The sequence below is a fragment of the Acanthochromis polyacanthus genome, chromosome 13 (assembly GCF_021347895.1).
Source record: "Acanthochromis polyacanthus isolate Apoly-LR-REF ecotype Palm Island chromosome 13, KAUST_Apoly_ChrSc, whole genome shotgun sequence".
NCBI lineage: Eukaryota > Metazoa > Chordata > Actinopteri > Pomacentridae > Acanthochromis > Acanthochromis polyacanthus.
In genome coordinates, this window is record NC_067125.1 from 17,994,802 (window position 1) to 18,016,809 (window position 22,008).

Here is a 22,008-nt window from a genome sequence, read left to right on the forward strand (position 1 = left end):
CTGCAACCTGAGACATTTATTTATAAGGTGGGCAGAAATTTTACACTAAATAAATGCTGATTTTACGTTGTGTGTGTTATTTATGTGTAAATAAGATTTGTAAGTAAGTAAGGTTTTGCTCGTATGTTTAATCATCTGGATTAAATGGAGTGATGGATTTTTCAGATTCTGTCGTTTCATTTGACTGTTGGGGTTATTTACTTACAGTTTTACTCTAATAATCAATACTTCTGCTTCTCAGGTCTGTGTGTATTCACACAGAACCACCTGGCAGAGTCCAGCAGAAATGTGAGCAGCATAGACAGACTGAAGCTTTGGGTCTCACTCGCTGCCCGTCTGGCTCGACTGAGCAAGGTTTCTAGCTGAACGTGGGTGGATGGGCTGGGGGGAGTGGAGGTGGAGGAGCTGGGCATTTTTCAGCAGCCAGGCAGGAAATGGGCAGTGCAGGGTGTGCCAAGACAGGAAGCCTGACTGAGCCTGTGCCCCCCCCCCCCCCCTCCTCCCCAGCACCTCCACCCCCCGTGCGTCAGCCACAATGACCAGGCCTCTGCCGCCGCACCTCAGGATTACAGAGCCGCTGCATTCACAGACTGCATGTTTCCTGTTTTCGTTCGTCCCTCAGTCCCCTCACTGTTTTTACCGTCACCCTGGACCATCTTAGTAGCAGCCGCCTCTACTATGTGGCATCTGAACCATCATTCTTTTATACTCCTATCTCGAGAAAAAGTGTGAAAGTTGGTCCTGTGTCTTCTCTGTTGCTTGGAAATAGTGGAATTATTTATTGACAGATAGTGTCAGGTATGACTGTGAAATACGGTTAAGAGAAAAGGCTTCATGTTTTTGTGTCTTGTTGGGTTTGGTGAGTTTGGAAAGGCGAGTCACTCCACTCTGCTTACAAGGACATCACATAGATTAGTGAATGCACAGTTAGTCAAGGTCAAAGTCACATTTGCTGTAAATGATCACATAGAGCTGGGCGATATGACCAAAATTTTATATCCCGATACGATATACATCACGATATAGCATATTTTTGGTAAATTCAATGAACAGTTTATATAAAATTGCCATATGAACAAGCAGTTTCAAATCATATATTCAACAAATAAGGGGAGTAGGTATTTGTTTATATATGTGTATTTTTTTATTTAGAACTTTTTCCAAGCATGTGTTATGCAAAATATTTGTTGGTCACATTAACATCTGTCATTTTCAGGTGATAAAAACAATTACTCGTGTTCGAGTCTGTTCTTGGGACCGGGCAGCGCCATGCATTACAAAGTACGGTAGTCTGATCCTTGTCGGTCTTTTTAAATCCAAACCACCGCCATATGACAGAAGTTCCCCCTCTTTAAGGTACAAGCTCGTTGGTTTGAGCTGGTTATTCATCATCTTGTTGTTTAGATTGTTCTTCTGAGTCGAGTCCACCATCTTCCTCCATAGCTGTTTATGTTTTAGCACTGTTGCCAACTCCTCAGTAAGGAAAGTAGTTGTTGGCTGTCATAAAAGCCGCTAGAAATCGCTAAATGACGTCATCGCCTAATTTGCATATTTCCCAGTTTGCATGTAATTATAATCAACATTGTAGGAGAGAGGAATAACGTTGTGGAAAAGACCAAAAAGTGAGTATAAAACACCCAAAATATGTTTTTGTACTAGAGGCTAAATGCTGTGGTTTATTTTAGTATGACAGTGAAGAAACATTTTCATCTATATTCCGCTCCGTAAGTCTGGATGGGATCTGTAGTGACTTTGCGCATGCGCGATTCACCTGCCATCTGGCCGCGGAGTGATGTGGGTCTCCCCTAATCAGACACTGGGACTGCTGTGGGGTTACTGGACTGACAGCCTGTGCTTTGGGAGGGGGAGAAGCTCACAGCAGCACCTAAAAACAGTAACTGCAGAATGATCCGAGTTTTCCTGTCAGAGTCTCCAAAACGGCAGAAAAAGTCACTAGATTTGTCGCTAGTCGCTTTTGACAAAAAAAAAAGTCGCTAGGACGCTTTGGAAAGTCGCCAGATTTAGCGAGAAAGTCACTAAGTTGGCAACACTGTGTTTTAGCGGTGTGCCTGGGCTTGCCGTAAGTCACGTCGGTGACGTAAAATACTGCCGTACAGCGTGTTTTGCGACACTGCGATATAAACGATAGGATTTTCACATAAAACGATAGACGTTTTCTATCGTCCAGACGATATCTGTCGTCATATCGCCCAGCCCTATGATCACATTTTACTGTTGTAGGTGCTACATTTTATGTGTATGTAAATACATACGTCAGACATCTGTGGGATAATGCTTGTGTCAAACTCATCATACATTTAATGTCACAGAGTGTAGAGTATCGAACATCCGTCTACGTGCCCTGAGACACCTGTTCATCAAAAATAAGCCCTGATGAAGGTCGTGAAATCTTAGCTAGTCTTTGTTCCTCATTATAAGAAGATTGAGATGAGTTTGAGGGAAACATTTGACGCATTGTGAAAAACTCTTCAGTCTGTCTCGAGGGTTCCCAGCTCCGTCCTCCTCTTTCTGAATGACTGGGGTCACATAATCATAGCACTATAACTAAGATTAATCTCTCCCAAATCACCAGGGTTGCTCAAGGATGCCTCCTCCGCCTCCTTAACCATGAGACTGTAAATCCTCAGAGAGCAAGTGTTTCCGAATCCACTCTGCCTCTTTTCATTTGGCCCTGCTGAGGTTTTCCATCATCATTTTCTCATGGCTGAACATTACAGGCTGTAGGACGGTCTCATCACTAATGTTGACATGAAATTTGCCTCAGTAGAAACAAGAATACCCATGAGCACTGACTGTCTTTCTGCTGCCATCATGGAGTGACCGCAGTGCGATGTCATGTCTCCAGCACTAATATGGAAATTGAATCGGCAAGCATGCATTAGTGACATGTGAATCTGTCAGAGGAGTCGGTCAGAAGCGAGGCAGAGGATGAGGAAGTGAGTCAATAAGTGAAGGCTGCTTCATTTAGCAGGCAGAAGATGCTTCCTCCCTCCCTCTCGAAGTGCTGTGGCCCTTCAGTGGACACAGCCAGGCTACCATCAGCATATCAATGCTGTGCTTTCTACAGGAGGCCTGATTGGAGCTTGCCAGACCTAACTTAACATGCTTTCAACACTGTATCAATAACACTTTGTTCGAAAGCAAAGCTGTGGAAAAGAAGATGCTTCTGTAGATACCCAGAAGCAGAAAGGATTTCTGTGTTGCGCTAGAGAGAAATTGATTGAATCATTATTAGAACTGTTTGACACGGCTTTGACAGAGAAAGGAAAACGTTGAGGTTCGCCTCCTGTGGACGTGGTGACGATGGTTTCTGTCTACATTAACAAATCCAAGAAGGCCTCCCTTGTGGCTGATCTTTGCTCTTTATCCTTATAATCACTCACTTCTCACCTCCGATTTCATTCCTCATAGTTTGACTTTGTCAGCTGGTCTGTGTGGCCGCGCCGCCAGGAGCTAATAGGCCATTGATTTATTGATGCCAGCAAGCTGCCTCGGCCAACGCCAGGAGTCCCAGGCAGCTGGCTCTCTCATTCAACCCCAACACAAAGTACAAAGTCTCACTGTGGGCTAATTGGGTCATCCTCATGTGGGAACCAGTTGCACTGGCATTTACTCAATCATCCCTTGATTTTTTTGTGTGTGAGTGACAGACCGAATAGGGGAAGCGAAGGGAGGCGAGTCGATGCAGCATCGTGAAAATTCTAAGCGATGACATTGATCTTGCTCCCTGTGTGACATTAACATCCTGCTGATGTTGTAACTAAAAGCATGGTGTCGTCTTCACTGAGCTGACCTCTGTACAGATGACAGCATGACATGGAGTCACGATTTGTTGTTTTGACAGATTAAAAACCAGCCACAGTGACAGCAACTGACACAAAAGTCACTTCCCTCATTGCTAAATTCAAGGCAGATGTGTCCGCACTGTAAACGAAATGCTTTGGCCAAGTTTTACACTGAAGTAGATTTGAAAAAAACTAAGTACAGCCCTTGTACTAAAAGAGCTTCACATGGTAGAAGAGGAAATAGTGTTAGTTTATTGCACCGATTAGATTTGAATAGTTTGGTGTGAACAAATCCAATTAAATGTAAATACCTGCACCATGTTCAATGTCTTCTACAGCAGCAAGAGGCTGATAACAAAGATACTAACAGTGAGACTGAAACTTAATAAACAGGAACTAGCCCTGAAATATGAACTTCTCTGGGTTTTAAGGAAACAGACGATCTAAAAAAGAAAACAATTTTTCATGCTTTGAGAACTTGACAACACAAAGTGAACCAAAGGCAAAACACAGCACTGCCTTCCAGTAGTTCACTTCTGACCTTGGAAGTATGAGAAAATAATCATAAATCAGTGTCTGCTTTAGCTTCCTACCACAATTCATGATCCAAGTTCCAAACACTGGTCACAGAACATTTTGAATTCAATTCAGTTATTTGAAAATAGTTATTTTTTCCGTGAAGGTGGAAATTTGAGGAAGCAGGTTTGTAAACACAAACAAATCAATTCACACACCTCTGAACTCCAAACAAGAATGTTTATTTGTTCTGTGACATTTTTACTCACTGGACTTTTCCACAACAATACAAAGTCCTGCACCTCTGTGGAAACAGCGACTGGAAGTAGAGACAACTCAAAAATGTGTTTTGGGCAGTATGACCAGTTTATAAATCATTAAAAAAGGAGAAAAACTAACCATTTTAAGTGCCCACAAGTGTAACCAACACTGGAAAATGGTCACTACACACTGGATGTTTTTGCACTGAATCTTGTCAAAGCACGTAAATAATTTTTGGCAAAGTTTTCCACAAGTTTTTAAGCTGAAGAATGAATTATTACAATTTTGATTCTTGACTCTGTTTATTACATCCTTCTGAAAGCATTATTATTCTGTTATATTTACTTCAAAACAGTTAATGGAAACAAGACCAGTTTGCATTTTGTTTTGTTTTGTTTTGTCTTGTTTATTATAACATATCAAAAGTTCACTTCATAATTGCCTTGCCTTTCTGAGGTGTTCCTTTGTGTCTGTGTAGATGATGTCTTAACTGAAACACAGTTTACTTTTTATTTCCAGGGATGAGACTAAAATTTGAAGCTAGATCACTGTTCATTACTAACCAGTTCATGTGAGTTTGTAGCTAGAAAGTGTAAGTCCTCACAAAGCAGATGTCCAGCTTTAGCTCAGTGACCTTTCCCTCGTGGTCTCTATCAGAGGAAACAGACTGCAGGTTGGACCATAGCTTTAGTTCAACTCTGGCTGAGCAGGACGATGTCAGACCTGCTGGGTTTGACCTTCACAGTGGTGTCCCGCAGAGCCAGAGTCTTGGTTCAGGTTGATACAACAAGACAGGAGTTGGATTTGTAGTCCCTGTGCTCATATTTACTAAATGAACATCATCCGTGTTGGTCTTTATTACACACTGTGATACTTTTTTGTCACCAGCAGGATTATGATCTGAGCACAGACGGTGGACGATGTGAAATTTCGAGCCGGTTGTTTGTTTTTGCTCCTGAATTCTTTGCGTCCTCACACTCCCTCTCCTTCATTGAATAGTATAGAATAATATAGTTCCTGTGACTTAAGCTCATTTTCACTTACAAATTGGATTTCTGCGAACACAAAAGTTGTGTTTGCCGAGTTGCTCGAGCTGATGATGATATGTCATTCAGAGTGCCGGTGGTTGGGGGACGTACTTGATTGTCTGCAGTTGTTTTGACACGGCAGGAGTCAAATTATGAGCCAGCGTGTTTGTCTCTAATCCCAAATTAGTTTTTGGTTCCAGGCTGTGTATTTGAAGGGATTATGATTAGGAAGAAAATATCTTCTGGACTCAATTTCCAGACATTTTATTTTTAAAGCAGGACATGACACCAGGTAGCATATTTCAGAGACTCATGTTTAGGGATTTGAATGCCATTGTGTCAGACTGTGTTGGGTTTGTCTCGTTCTGAAAGTAACCAGTGCTCCTAGATGGTTCCTCCTCTGTTCTCTCCTTTGTCCTGCCTCCTGCTCCTCCTCCAGTGATTCCTCATGGTGAACTTCCAGTCCTGACAGCTCACATACTGGAAGAGGAGGAGCAGACTCAGGACATCTGTGGAAGTGAGATTATGAAACAGGCCTCCCGTCCTCTGGTGACCCCGGCCGACACTCGCAGTTCACGATACCACGACAGCGAACAGGATACACGTTTGGCTGCGTTTACTTAACGCTGGCATTTCTGGCTCTGTTCATGTCCGCGGTTGAGATGTATGATTTAGTTGGTTTGATTTTCCCCTCGTGTGTGTGATGTGATATGTGAGCCAGATGCTGCTTCAGAACACCTTGTTTTGAAAACCATCTGAAACAGATTAAACCCTCAGTAAAGGGTCTTATAGGAGGAACAGTTTCTGGGCTTGTTTTCATATTTATTTCGTCTTATGACTTTTCCTGTCTGGCTGCCCAGTCTAACCTTGAGGGGACATAAAGAAAACCTTTCACACAAGAACCACGACAGAGTTTATAGCCATGCTAGCAGCTTGGATCTAATGTCAGTCTGTCCACCACTTTGGTCCAAACTGAAATATCTCGTCAACTATTTAACGGTATATTCATGTTCGCCAGAAGATGAATCCAAAAGACTTTAGTGGTCTCTTCATGTGTGCTCTCAAACCAGCCTTGATTGTGTTGGTTTTAGTGTTTCCATGTCTTAGAACCATTACGTAACTTCAGCCAGATGGGATGGGAGAGAATACAGACGTGGCAATAGATCATATTATTCGGATACCAAAATTAATATCCAGGTACCGCCGTAGCGAACGAACATTCGGATATTTGGGATATTCGGGTCTAGCCCTACTATTTTGAGGGGCACCGTGCCTGCATCCTGGGCTTAGCACCAACCACAACGATTGTGATTGGTAGAGAATGATCTGGATATGCAAGGCTATAAATACACTGTTGCCAAATGCAGATATTTTTGCTAAAACAGGCGGTTCAAACAGATCTCCATGAGCAATTTGTCTTGCCGGAGTCACTATTTCATGTCCGCTCATGGTGGCACGTATCAGTAGAATAATGATAAAAATCCACACACACAGTGCCCATGCAGTAAATAAATAAATAGTTCATGTTTTCTGGCTATTTCTGACAGTTTTTCCTTCCTTAGTTGCATGGATATCATGATGTATCTTAAATGTTTGTCTTGCAGTGCATCGAATCGTTGCATCGCAATATTATCATTATTTTGACTTCATCTACACATGATTTTCACCCACAAAATAAATGACATTTCACTCAGCTATTGAGCAAATATTAGCGTGAAAAATTCACAGTGGTGGACACAGTAAAGATTACACCTCCTGAATATGGCATTTTAGCTCTGGGGTTTCAAATACAGCCTCACAGAGCTGCGAGAGTAACTATTGGCGCAGTTTGTTTTCGGATTTGCCTGTTTTTTTAGACCGTTTTTCTTAAATAACATTTTCTGCACTCCATTGTCACTGTTTCCTAGTGGCAAACACAACCATCAGAACTAGTCACGGTTACATTTCAGCCTGTTAATATGAAAGACTACTGCAGCAGCTTTGTCATAGTCACGACTGGTTGCATACTGGGCGTATCATTGTAAGTCCTTAAATTGTGTTAGTTTGCACGACTCGAGCAGAATTCAAAGGTGTTTCTGTTATACGAGCTGAATGATGGTTTCATTTGAGCTGGAGGGGGTTCAGCTTCATCCTGGCCAACATTCCTCAGTAGATTTCACAGCACAGAAACATACTCCCCTGCTCATCCAGTCGTGAGTAGTAGTTGGTGCTGTCTGATCAGGACCGACTGCTTACGGTCCTAATGTTTACTGTGTTTACTAAAGAGTGGTGGTAGCCTCTGGAAATGTAGAAATGCAGACCTCTGGCTTCGGAGACGTTTGTTTCAGTGTTTATGCTCTCCGTACTTAATTGTTTCCATTCTTTTCTGCAATTTTATGATTCCAAATGCTTTGATTCAGCTGGAAACAGGATGATTTCTTCACATGCGCTCTGTAGCCGACACCTGTAAAGAGAGATGTGACGGCATACGCGTCGTTTGATGAGACAGTTGTTTGCCTGTGAGGCTGTCGAGCTCCTCAAAAGCAGAGAGGAGCTCAGGCCTCTCAGCTGCTGCCTTGAATACTAACTCTGAAGAAAATGGGTCAATCACCCTCCTGTAAAAACTTTGCTGTTTCCCATTCCTCAGGTGGTTAGAGGAGGAAAAAGCAGCTTTGAGAAAGGTAGAAGGATGTCAAGGTTTCAAAATGAAATGCTTGACACTTGATGTTTTTTTTTTTTTTTTGTAAGTCGTAAATAAAAAGCTGTGGGCTGATTTGTGTTCTCCTTCTCTCTCCTCTGCCCTTCCTCTCCTCCTCTTCACAGGCTGTCAGCATCAATAAGGCCATCAACACACAGGAGGTCGCTGTCAAAGAGAAGCATGCCAGGAATATCCTCTTTGTGTGTGTGTGTGTGTGTGTGTGTGTGTGTGTGTTTGTGTGTTTGTGTGTTTGTGTGTGTGTGTGTTTGTGTGTTTGTGTGTTTGTGTGTTTGTGTGTTTGTGTGTTTGTGTGTGTGTGTGTGTGTGTGTGTGTGGAGAAGAAGAAGTGTGTATTTCAGAGTCATTTCTCCCTGGCTGGAGGGTCAAGTTAGTGCGAGATCAAAACAACAAATTTGGTGTAACCCCATCTTGTGCATGTGGCCTTGCTGCAGAGCTAATTTAGTCATGTGTGAAATAAAACACAAAGCAGCACAGACAGTGAGGCGTTTCTGTTTCATCAGACAGACTAAAGAGCACAAAACTGCAATCTGGAGATCCTGCAGTGAACAAAGGCCTCAGTATTTATGGTTTTCGTAAAAGATAGCTTGGAATTTTTAATTTATTTATTGTGCTTATCAAAAAAATACACAGTCGGGCACCTAAAAATATAATTGACAGTACAAAGACTTTATTGATTTACAAAAAAAACCTCATTATTACCTCCTCACTGGCGTCTTTTTGGTTTGTTGTTTGTTTCTTCAGGAACAAAAAAGATTTTCTGAGCTGTCAAAATTATTTATATAAGACAACCTCATTTAATTTACAGTTTTTACAGCAAGAGACAGAAGAAGTTAGTTTAAAATTCTGTTGAGGGTTTTTTGAGGGTTTTTAATATCAAATTTCTTAAAGATTTGTAAAACCATAACCATAAAGGATAATTTAGAATTTTATTTTTAAAACAAAAAGATTTAAAGGCATTAAGATGGAGACTGTCTGCAGAGAGAAACAAGTAAAAGGAGGAAAGTCAAAGACATAGAAAGTGTAATGATCAAATTTAGCATTATCCTGGAGCCAGACTGAACACTACAGAGAGAACAATGTCACAAACTGTAACCCGGTGATCCTTGACTGTCGCTGTCACCCTGCATCTTGGGGACCCATCATGAGAAAGGCGCCCACACTTTCTGGGCAGCCGTCAACCGGCTTCCTCTGTCCAGCAACGCCGTGCTCTGCTGGAAGTTCTGCCATGTCTTCCACAAGCTGCTGCGGGATGGACACCCAAACGTACGTAAATACAGAACAACCTTTTCCACTCGTAGACCAGGAAGAAGATCAGTCACTCTAGTGATTGTTTGGAAAATTTACTCTTTAAAGTAGGCAAGGATCCAGTGTTTAATGTTTTCCCCACAGAAAACCAACATCTATCTACATTTAATCTCTTGTACCTGATCCTGTAGTAACTCTTTTCCTGTTTGGTCTCTTCTCTCTGTTTCCACTGGTGTCCATCCAGGTGATAAAGGACTCCATGAGGAACAAAGCTGATTTAACTGATATGAGCAGGATGTGGGTAAGAAATGACACACAGATTTATATTTTTATTACTTTATGCCATGCGTCATATCGCAGCATGCAGTCATAAGTATAAGGACTATGACCAGATGTCATATTTAATCTTCTCTACTGATGAGTCATTTTTTAGATTTTTAATGTGAAAAGCAGTTGAAGAAAAGATTTTTGGTTGTCAAAGAATGTCAACTAGTAAATTCTGATTTGATCTTTTAAAGGTGATACATCAGTTGTTACTGTTTTATCAGCTTCATAGGAGCAATCATAGAAAACATTTTCAAACATCATGACAAAAGTACACAAGTTTTGAATGCAGCACTAAATAAAGTTGCAGCATTGAGCTACAGGTGATCTATCTGTGCTGGTCCACCAACTTAGACATATTCATTTAAAGCAGTTCATAATCATTTTCTTTAAAAAAAAAAAAAAAAAACTACATCTGTTTAACATTGTCTCTTAAAGAACCAGCGTTTGTCACCTGGCCAAAATGACTCCTGGAGCCACAAATTTTATTCTAAGGGTAGCATGTGGAAATATTTCATTACTGTACTTTTCAGAGTGAAAGCAGAGTGAAAACACCTTTTCACCATTCAAGTGTGTTCCTCCATGCAGCATAGGTGTTCAGTGCATGAACAAAGTCAACGGACCGTCCTGAAAGAACCAGTAGCTTTTAGCAGCGAAGCTCCACTTACTGGTGACTAAAAGCGCCTCTTTCTGCTCAGCTGTGATTCCCAGCACATTAAAAGCATATTAAAACCCCAAGAAAGCCACAGAAGCAATCATAATCTGATAACTCAGTTGTAAATAATAGGCAGCTGAGCTATTAACCTTCTGCACAGTGCTGGGACAGACTACTGAAGTTAACGGCTCCAGTTCACAACACGCTGAACTGAAGAAAGCATGAATCAGTCTGAAGTGATGTGTTCTCTGAAGACGTGGAATATGCAGTATTATTATTGCTTTATCTCTCTGTTAAAGTGATGCCATGATGTCATTGAGACTTATGCCACTTTTACTTCAATGTTCCTCATTCTGACAAACACACCACAGTGACGGAAAGAGTAACAGAAGGAATGGAATATTTGTCATACAGATAAGACTGGACAGAACATCAAATGATTAACAATAAGCTTATCAAATTCTCCAAATAACTGATAGCCTAGTTTATTAATGATTTCCTAAACACTGAAATTTCTGCCCATATGTGATGGTAATCTAACTACTACTTTACTGACAGTAAAATAAAAATATCCTGCAATGGAAATCAGAGCTTGGCCTGAGGACGGCTACTGTGTTGTGATATACGACATGTTTCTTTCGCCATCAGATCAATCCTGTCTCCATGTCAGAGATAGTTATATTTAGAAGTACTTCATGAAATCACTCCTGTTTTGCGTAAATTGGTGCAACTCTCACTCTTTGGAGAAACTCATACCAGTCCTGCTGCTGTCCGATGCTGCAGGTATAAAAAAAAAAAATCAGACAAAAAACTCCTGCAAACAACTGGAAGAAAAAAATTTTTTAGTTCCAGTTAATGTCATGTCAAAATCCTTAAACTGTCGTAATAGATACTAAATTGTATAGCTAAGCAGTCCCTCCAGGAATTCGCGATGTTGCGATCGCGCGAATTCACGCGAAATCAAGCAATCTCCGCGAATTTTGCGCGGCCTTGCAATTTTGTCCAATCACCGCTACTTTCCCACATTTTTGGCCCACCTCCCGTGAGTTCAGCCAGTCATAGCAGCTTCCAGCGCAAATGTAATGCGCGTACGTCACCGTGATAAACAATTAATTCGCTGATGTTCATCACCAAAGCGGAGCTAAACTGTTTTACAACCGTGCAATATTGTGGTGGAATAAAAAAAAAAATCATCGATTTATACACACTTTTTTTTTAACATGAAACATATTAGAACGGCTGAAATGAGCGGAGAACAGACCAGACAAATCACCATGATGGAAGCTGTTGCATCCAGATCCATTAGAGCACTGAAAGAATGAGGTAAATTAGATTAATTATTCCACCAAAGAACACGGCGGAGTTATGTGACGATCAGTGTGTGTGAATCCTTCCTCTGTTACCATATCACTCAAAAACCGACTCAGGGATTTGAATGAAAATTTAAGGGTCGGTTAGAAATGACACAAGGACCAAATGATTAGACTTCGGCAGTGATACGGCTTAAAGTTTGGATCAACGGATTTGTTAAGGATTTCCCATTGAGGTAGCGGCACGGCAACCATGGCTGGCAACAAGTGAACGCTACTTCAGCAGCCTGCTGACGATCACATCATTGTGATCCTACAACAAATCTACCACTGTGGACGTATCGGAAACGGCACAAGGAACAACTGATTAAATTGTAGGGGTGTTTCTGAGTCCCATCAATTCTTGTCGCCCCCTGCATAGTTAGGTCATGTCATATTAAACCAGTATCTGGCTGCTGCTAATTTCCCACCATGGTGCGCCAGCTTTTGTGGAAATGGGTTGGAACGTTAAATAATTAATTTCGGAATAAATATTGTCAATTACAGCATTGAAAAATGTTCTACAAGCTGGAAAAAATGCAGCTTTTTAGCAATTGTCACTGTCTCCCACAATTTTATCACAACAAATAAGCTTAAAACATCGCAACTTTTATCGCAATTTTTTAGAAAAGCTGCCGCGAATTCAGGCATTTTCGGCCGCAACAATCATGAAAAACGCCCGCGAAATCCTGGAGGGACTGGCAAGTGAACATAACAGGTATTTTGACTTTGGCCACAAAGGGCGGCTTTTGTTCTCTCTGTGATGTTTTTGGACCAATGATGGTGCTTAAATGTGGAAAAGGCTTTCCTTAATGACTGAAATTTGTCACTCGTGCTCCACCCATTAATGTGACAGCACGCAGTTCAGAGTTGTTTTGAAAGAGATACAGAAATTTTACCGACCTGCTAAGATCGCTGACTTTTGTGGAAAAATCCCAGCAGGTTCAGATACTGTGAGATTAATGGAAAGTCATGCATGTTTGTAAGCAGCTCTGCTTACTGAATTGCCTTTGAACCTTAATTGTGAATAATTACCATAGAAAATAAACTACGCAGTGAGAGACGATAAATCTTTTTTTCTTTCGTGAAGCTGCTGAATGTCTGCAGCAGGGTTGCACATCATTATACTTACTGACCATAAGATCTCCAAAATGGGGCAGAATTGGAGATGGTAACTCACTTTAAGTACCTTCGGGTTGTGCTGGACTCCAACCTCAATTTTAAAAGAACGCATCAAAAAGGTAACCAATATAATAAATTTTAACTTACAACTTTCATTACAATGGAAGCCAATAAATCTGAGCTCCACTGCATGATCCTTTCTCACATCGAATACTGCTTCACAACCTGGTCGTTTGCTCATATCACTGCTCTAAAACCTATTGAACAGCTTCAGTTTTAACAGCTTTTATTGTTTTTTAACAAATGGAATATCCATGGACTCATGTGAAATATACAGAATATACATGTCCAAAGTCCCGAGATAGTCAGTATCTTAACCAAACAAAGTGATTTTTTTTTTATTTCCACTTCTGATTGATTTCCACTGAAACTCCAGGTGAACTGCGTAGATCAGTATCCGAGTACAACTGTCCTCATTGTTGAGAGCGTCGTAACGGATTGCAGGATTGTTTAGTCAGTCTGCTGCCATCAGAGTGGAGTGACAGACATTAATGGACAAAAGCCACGTAAAACAAGCCAAAAGTGATAGCCAGAGCTCGCCACACATCATCTAGCAGCCTCGTGTTGTGGCTCACATACAGTAATTATACAGAAGCTGGTGTGTAGCTTCTTGGTGGGGAAATCCAGCTCTCACCTGTTGATGTTTTTTAGAGCTAATTATTAAACGATTGTAAAGAAATGCTCTTTGAAAAATGCCATTGTTGCCAACATTTGCATTGATCTACATGAGCACAAGTCTCCTCCTGTATTGATGCAAACGCTGTGATGAAATTTGTGGCATGTATTGTGTAAACTGGTGTACACTGTAATCCATGTGGCCACAAAATCTGTAGAGTCACTCCTCTGTTGTGTGTTAAGCAACAGGGTGGAGGCCTCAGTCTTCCTTCTCAGTTTTTTGCCAATGTCACTGTGCAGGAGGATACGGGAAGTTTGATCGCTGTGACCGGGGCTGTGGCCTCGCTTTCCTGTTGTGTCATTACCACCCGAACTGCCAGGCTCGAGGAAAAAGGAAGCAAGAAGCAATTAGCCAAATAGCTGTAGATATTATTCTTCTTTTTCCTCCCTGGTAAGAACAAGGACGTTTTAACAGAGACTGAAGTGAACTGTGGCTTCTGCTTCAATTCTGAGACTCTGGAGAAGTTCAGAGATAAGAGAAAGTGTCTGACCTGCTGCGATTTAGTTCCGCCCTGCAGAACGGCAGTGGCTTTCTGCACCTCCTTGCCCTTCGTTTGTATGTTAGCACAGTGAATTCCCTTAAAATACCAACTGATTCTCTTCTTTGTTCTTTAACCAGCGAACACTCCGATCCTCCAGTAGAAAAAAGGATTATGTTCCTCCTTTGATCATGTCTCTTTCCTGTCTTTCTCCCACAGGGTCACCTTAGTGAAGGCTATGGGAAGCTGTGCAGCATCTACCTCAAACTGCTCATCACCAAAATGGAGTTTCACATCAAAGTGAGTCGGCCTGGCCTATAAAACTCAGCGCCAGCCTCCCTCATCACTCATTATCTTTGTCTCAGACTCTCCTTTTAGTGCCAGTGTGTCTCAGCGGGGGGCCTCATAGAAAATTCTGTTAGCTTTTACGCTAATGGCCTCTCAAGAATCTGTAATGTAGCCTTTTTATGAGACAGCTGAGCGGAGCTGAGGGGGGAGCGACAGGCAGCGCTGATGCTATCACAGGAAGATGTGGTTAGTTGTAGGCTGGAAGTTCATTCTTAGCCAAGGTTGGGTTTAGTCTCAGAGGGCGTTTTGCCAAGAGGCAGATCCAAGGGCGTAATGCGACACTTTGGCATATAAATCTCTTGATCTGCTTTTATTTACCCTCTTTACTGTCAAATTTAGCTACATTTGCTGTGATCCACATCATCTCATCACATAATCTCATCACATACTCCAGCGTAAACATTGTAAGCAATGGATAAAACTTTCCCAGCTAATTATGTATATTATAAACCACTAGAATTTTTAAAATGCCATATTTAAATATGCAAGTGAGCCATCATTTAATTAAATCTGCACACTTTGGCTTACAGAACAGAAATCTGAACACTGGACAAAGTCACTGTCAAAATTCTTGTTTCATTTTGTTGACACATTTGAGCTAAAGCTTTCTTTTATCACTCTATAAATCAACAATTACCGCAAACTGCAATAAAAAATCCATTTCACTGTGTTTTTAAGAATAGAATATTCTATAAATCTGTCTATGAATGATGTATGAGTAAACTCCTCTGTAAAAGCCTTCAGAAATACTGTAGATAGGAATAAAACTGGACAGTTAGTGCTGCTGAAGTAGAGATTTATGGCTCAGTGTGTGAGGAAAGCAGATTTTTAAAGACGACAGCCTTTAAGTTCCATATTGTAATTTAAATCTTAAGATGTAAACAGGCAAAGTGCAGTAGTATCAACACCTAAATGTGTAATTTGGACAGTTTTGGTTCCAGCAGTCTGAAAGAAGGCATGTTATAGAAGCAAAATTGATCAAAATGTTAGACCAGTTCATTAAAAAGAATTACTATTAAAATAACCTCTATGTACGTCATACATTCATAATTTTGTAGAAATATGGTGCAGTGTCTTTTTTAACATTAATTCTTAAACAAAATCAGCTTATGTCCATAATATTCCATATAAAGACATCTGCACCGTGTTTCTGTTTCTGTTGTATCCTTAAATATCCTCACTTTGAGCATATGGCTTACTTTATGTACTGTTATCTGGTAGTTACCCTCTCGGGCAGCAGAGAAACAACTTTGTAATAGCACAGATTTTAATGCTACAGTTTTATGTAAATTCTGGGTACTGAGCATTAAATGGACAGCCTGCATGATACAGATTCTGGCCTGTGTTTTGGTTGAATTTGGCTTGTGAGAGAAAACATACAGTGATCAACAAGGTCAAAGTCTGAAAACAGTCAAAAGTCCAAAAAAGCATTTATTCAATAGATTCAAGAGGTTTTATCTGAAGAAAAACCTGCAGGTCAGATGTAGAAGACCCTTTACATAAAGTTAGTCTCGCCACTATATATTTATTAGCATATGCATCAAGTTTTTCCTTCATTTGACTGCTATCTTTGCTTATTTGGCCTCAACTGCTGTCAGCAAAAAACTCAGAATAACAAACTATTCCATTACAAGTAAAGTCCTGAATTTCAAGTGTTGCAAGTAAAAATAGTAGCAAACCTCAAATTTGTACTTAGGTACAGCTTTTGACCATTTCTACTAACTCTTTCCACAACTTTCTTTGTTAAATACCAATTTTAGAAGCATGTTAAAGGTTATAACCATCAGATTCTGCCAGTAAATAGTTCTGATCTCGCTTCAGATGGACGCTGGGACGCCTGAACTCTGTGGTTTGAATTTAATACTTTGTCTTGTTGTCCTCTGTTTCAGAACCCTCGTTTCCCCGGCAACCTTCAGATGTCAAACAGACAGCTTGACGAGGCGGGAGAGAACGACGTCAACAACTTGTGAGTTTGCCGCTTCAACTGCTCTTACTGTTATTGCCGAGCCGAACCACTGTGTTGGCCGCGGGATTGTCATATTAATGAGTGAAATTTACTGAAAAAGTCAAACATGAATAAGTCAAATGGAGCCATTCATCATGAAAACAGTGTAGCTGATAATGGTAATAGTCAAATAAGGCTCATTCTTCACTGGTATATGAGGTGCAATCAAAATGCTTAGAAGTTAGAAGCAAAAAACTGATTTAGGTTTGGAAGCCAGTGAAGCATTCACCTTGTGCAGCTGTGCTCTGCTCCCAGTGCTCCTGCCAAATTTCGAACGCTCCCTGGAAGTCCCGTTCTATAAGAGCATCAAGCACTTGTGCTGAATTATCTAAACTGCATTAAAAATGTGGCTGTTCAACCTCGATAAAGTCTCAAGGAGCCAAATCTGGTATATCGGGCTTGTGGAGAAAGATGATTGGGTTGTTGTCGACCAAAAAACTTAATCAACATGCTGTGATCCTGCACTGAATTTATTTCATGTCATCACGCTACAGTCTAGGTCTTTTGTGTCGAATGTTCTTCCTCAAACACCTCAGACTGTTACAGTGGGATAAATTCGTGGTGTGCAGCCACATGAATGTTAAACCAAAAGACCTTGATGTGCTCCACTTTTGGAGACTGTGGACTTTTCCACTGAAGACTACTGTCTGATCTCAGGTTCGTAGCCTCAGATTCTCTTCTCGTCTCCACTGATGATCCACTAGTGGTCACAAAAAGCAGTTAAACACACGTCTCGCTGTTGATCAAGTGATGATGTGCGGCAGTTATTGCTTGCACATGTGACCGTGACGCGCTCCGTACACATTAGGAACAGTGTCTTAACTTTTTGGTTGCACCCAGAGAAAGATTTTACAGCTCAAAGCTGCTCTTCTATTGCTCGAGAGACAAAATGGTGATTCTCAGCCTTGTTTTTGTTTATGTTTTTTCTTGCTCAAATTTTTCTCTGTTGAGAATATATCAGACAAAATTGAAACTGAAACTCTGGGAATATCTGCTTTACTACTGTGCCTGTTGGGTTTTGCTTTAACACAAATCATTGCCAGTCATCAGCAGAGGTTTCGGCTTTAGCGTGGACTGCATTGTTCCCTCATTCTTTGGGTTTTCAGAAACCTGAAAAAATGAAATATCTCGAAATTAGCTTTGAGACCACTCAGAAACACAAGTATGCATTTCTTTCCTTAGTTACCTTATAATTCTTCAGATTCACTCCCAAGTTGTATTATTACCTCCGCCAAGGAGGTTATGTGACACCCGGCGTTTGTGTGTCTGTCCGTCTGTCTGTCTGTTAGCCTGTTAGCAAGATAACTCAAAAACGCTTGGGCAGATTCACATGAAATTTTGAGGGGATGTAGACTATGGTAAGAGGAAGAGCTGATTTAATTTTGGTGGCAATCTGGAAAGGATCCTGGATTCTGGATCACTTTGAATTTTTTAGTATGTTTCAGTATGTGGTCCAAAGTATGACAAAAACGTCATAGGTTAGTATGTCGGCCAACAAACTGGAGCAAGGTGTCCAGATAGCTCAACTGGTTAAGAAGGTGCTTCGTAAACAGAACTGTGTCAGAGATGCAGGTTCGATTCCAGCTCATGATCCTTTACTGCATGGGTTTCCTGTTTTCCTCTCCATCCTTGGTGGAGGTCTGCACTCTCTGAGTGCTTTTCTAGTTCAGTCTTAGGTTTGCCTTATTACTCCTTGAATGGAATGCAGTGGAGCAATGTAACGATCGGCGCTGGTTTGTCTTTCTGTCTGTCTGTTAGCAAGATTACTCAAAAATGGACAAACAGATTTAGATAAAATTTTCAGGGAAGGTCAGAAATGACAGAAAGACCAAGTGATTATATTTTGGCAGTTATGCGGTTTACAGTCTGGGATTTTTTAAAGATTTCTGTATCATTGTGAGATGTAACCATGACAAGTGAACACTATGTCAGCTGTCTGCTGATGATCACATGATTGCGATGCTACTTCAAATCCACCGCTGCGGATCACAAATTTTTTTCAAGATTTCATCCGTCGGAAATCACAACTGGGCAGCCTTGACGGAAGTACTGTGGTCTCTGAATGCTTTTCTTGAATCAGTTAGAATGCAGGAAGTATGCAGTTGACTAATTTAAAAATATAGACGGTGATTTGAGAAAACAGGAACTCATGCATCTGCAACTGAAAAAATCATGAGGTGATCCAAAAAAAGAAATAAAAATCAGTCTTTTGGCACTCATGACCCATTTGTTGGGTTTACTAGAGGTGTTGCAATGTGAGAAGAAATATTACTTTTGAATGCTACTAGTGTGATAAAATGAAAATGGACCTGTATTTGCACTGGCATGTAAAATAATAGTCTTTCTCTCTGTCTTGTAGCTTCCAGCTGACAGTAGAGATGTTCGACTACCTGGAGTGTGAACTCAACCTCTTCCTGGGTGGTGAGTTATTCTGGTCTGACTCTCAGCTGCCAGCTGTGCTTCTCTTGAGCGCGCACACAGAATAATGCCCACAAGTTCACACTTTGACAGACATAAAGACAGTCTGACTGACACATGAATGGTGCATGGAAGCAGACGCTGACGTGGACGGATGATATCAGCCGTATCATCTGAGCTCCATCTTTATCTGCCTCAGCGAGCTGCAGGGCAGTTAGCGGTTACATACTGTACCGGAGCCAAGCTGTTGTCTGGGTGAGTCATCCCAGGTTAATGTCTCTTAAAGTATGGCCCCGGCTAAAAATAGACCAGGAGCTCAGAAGAAATGCTGGAAAATCTGTGCGCCTCCACTCATGAGTGATCAGGAGGAAATTACATTCTGCTTTCTATTTATCATGCCCTTCATTCTGCGTCCTCATGATGATATTATCTCTCCCTCCTCCTCCTGCTCCTCCTCTTCTCTCCAGAGAAATGAATTCTTTGCCAAAGTCATATCTCTGTGTTAGCATTCAAGACAGAATGTGCAGCTTATGATTTGATTTTTTTTTAACAAATTTGATGCTTTCCATGATTGGACGAATCATTTTTTATAGAAACAAAGTAATCCACTACACAGAGTTTCTGGCTGACGATCTCGCACCCAAATCTCAAAGCTGCCGTCAGCTTCCTCCTCTGGTCTGGTGTATTTTAAAAGCATCACGTCATCTAGGGGTAAAGAGGCCAAGCCTGAGGTGTCTGTGTTTTGTAGCTGTGCAGGAAACCACGCCTCTGCTCTGCTCAGAGGCTCTCAGGGTTCAACTTTGGGGATGTTGTGAGCAAGGCGGCTAGGAAATGAAAGAGGGGCGTAATGATGGAGGCAGAGAAGGACTCAGACAATCCTGTTAGTGTTGAGGTTGTTGCTCCGTCTCTGCTCCAGTAAAAAAAAAAACTGTTTCCTGCCTTTTTAAAAAAAAGAAATCAAAAGTGAGCTGTGTTTTGTTTAAAATTTAATTATGGCCCAGGCAGTGAAATGAATAAAAACTACGAACAATATGTGACTGATGAGCTGTGTGCATGAATATCTGTGTGTGTGTGTGTTTGTGGCTCCTGGTTGCATTGATACCTGATGAGCTCATACAAGTCTGTGTGTGTGTGTGTGTCGGTTTCGAGACTACATTCATCGATCGGGTCTTTGTCTCCCCACAGTGTTCAGCTCCCTGGACATGTCTCGGTCGGTGTCTGTGACGGCGGCGGGTCAATGTCGTCTGGCTCCCCTCATCCAAGTCATCCTGGACAGCAGCCACCTGTATGACTACACCGTCAAGCTGCTGTTTAAGCTGCACTCCTGTGAGTCACACAAACACACTGCAGGGAAAACTGCAGCCTCAAAAACAGCAACACTTACTAGCAGGTGTTCAGTATTGGTGGTTCAAATAGAAATATCCTTAACCCGTCTTCAGTTCACCTGGGGTCCATGTGGACTATATAACTTGTCATATTTTTTATTTGTAAGTTGGATTTTTCATTCCTTTTAGGTAGGTGTCACCCACATAGTTGCCGTCACATAAACCAAAGCTTATTTGATTCCAACCAGGTTTGTGGTATATATACACTACTCAAAAAATTAAAGGAACACTTTTTAATCTAAGTATTGCATCAAATCAGTGAAACATGTGGGATACTGATCTGGTCAAATAAGTAACCGAGGGGCTTTTTAGTCAGTTTCAGCTGCTTTGGTGTTTATAAAATTAACAACAGATGCACGAGAGGGGCAACAATGAGACAACCCCCAAAACAGGAATGAGTTTACAGGTGAAGGCCACTGACATTTTTTCCTTCCTAATGTTTTCAGACTGTTTTTCACTAGTTTTGCATTTGGCTAGGGTAAGTGTCACTACTGGTAGCATGAGGCGATACCTGGACCCTACAGAGGTTCCACAGACAGTCCAACTCCTCCAGGATGGCACATCAATGCGTGCCATTGCCAGAAGGTTTGCTGTGTCTCCCAGCACATTCTCAAGCGCATGGAGGAGATTCCAGGAGACAGGCAGTTAGTCTGGGAGAGCTTGACAGGGCTGTCGAAGGTCCTCAACCGATCAGCAGGACAGGTATCTGCTCCTTTGTGCAAGGAGGAACAGGATGAGCACTGCAATAGCTCTACAAAATGACCTCCAGCAGACCACTGGTGTGAATGTCTCTGATCAAACAATCAGAAAGAGATGTAATGAGAGTGGTCTGAGGGCCCAGCGTCCTCTAGTGCCCGCTGTGCTCACTGACTGGCACTGTGGAGCTCGGCTGGCAACACAGGAATTTGCAAGTCCACCGCTGGTGCCCTGTGCTTTTCACAGATGAGAGCAGGTTCACCCTGAGCGCATGTGACAGACATGAAAGGGTCTGGAGAAGCCGTGGAGAACGTTATGCTGCCTGTAACATTGTTCAGCATGACCGGTTTGGTGGTGGGTCAGTGATGATGTGGGGAGGCATACCCATGGAGGGATGCACAGACCTCAACAGGCTGGACAATGGCATACTGACTGCCATTAGGTATCAGGATGAAATCCTTTGACCCATTGTCAGACCCTACATTGGTGCAGTGGTCCTGGATTCCTTCTGGTGCACAACAATGCCCAGTCTTATGTGGTAAGAGAACTCATGCAGTTCCTGGAGGATGAAGGAACTGATACCATTAACTGGCCCCCATGCTCACCTGACCTGACTCCAATAGAACACCTTTGGAACATTATGTTTTGTTCCATCCGACACCATGAGGTTGCTCCTCAGACTGTCCAGGAGCTCAGTGATGCCCTGGTGCAGATCTGGGAGGAGATACCCCAGGACACCATCTGTTGTCTCATTCAGAGTTTGTCCCGGCATCGTCAGTCATGCATACAAGCACATGGAGGCCATACAAACTACTGAATACCATTTTGAGTTGCTGCCAAGGAATTTCAGCAAGATGGACTAGCCTGCCACATCAGTTTTTCACTTTGATTTTGGGGTGTCTTGAATTTAGCTCTCCTGGGGGGTTGATAATTTTCAT

General features: G+C 41.7%; 1 protein-coding gene across 3 annotated transcripts in view; it reads left to right on the top strand.

Annotated features, from left to right (window-relative positions):
• hip1 (huntingtin interacting protein 1) overlaps positions 1-22,008 on the top strand; it is a 71,979-nt gene that overhangs the window by 21,803 nt on the left and 28,168 nt on the right. For all 3 annotated transcript variants that reach the window (XM_051957757.1, XM_051957758.1, XM_051957759.1), the window contains 7 exons: positions 8,414-8,477; positions 9,430-9,572; positions 9,799-9,855; positions 14,438-14,518; positions 16,456-16,532; positions 18,931-18,992; positions 20,175-20,315. In XM_051957757.1, the coding sequence (XP_051813717.1) occupies positions 8,414-8,477; positions 9,430-9,572; positions 9,799-9,855; positions 14,438-14,518; positions 16,456-16,532; positions 18,931-18,992; positions 20,175-20,315 (625 nt within the window). The remainder of the gene's footprint in view (positions 1-8,413; positions 8,478-9,429; positions 9,573-9,798; positions 9,856-14,437; positions 14,519-16,455; positions 16,533-18,930; positions 18,993-20,174; positions 20,316-22,008) is intronic.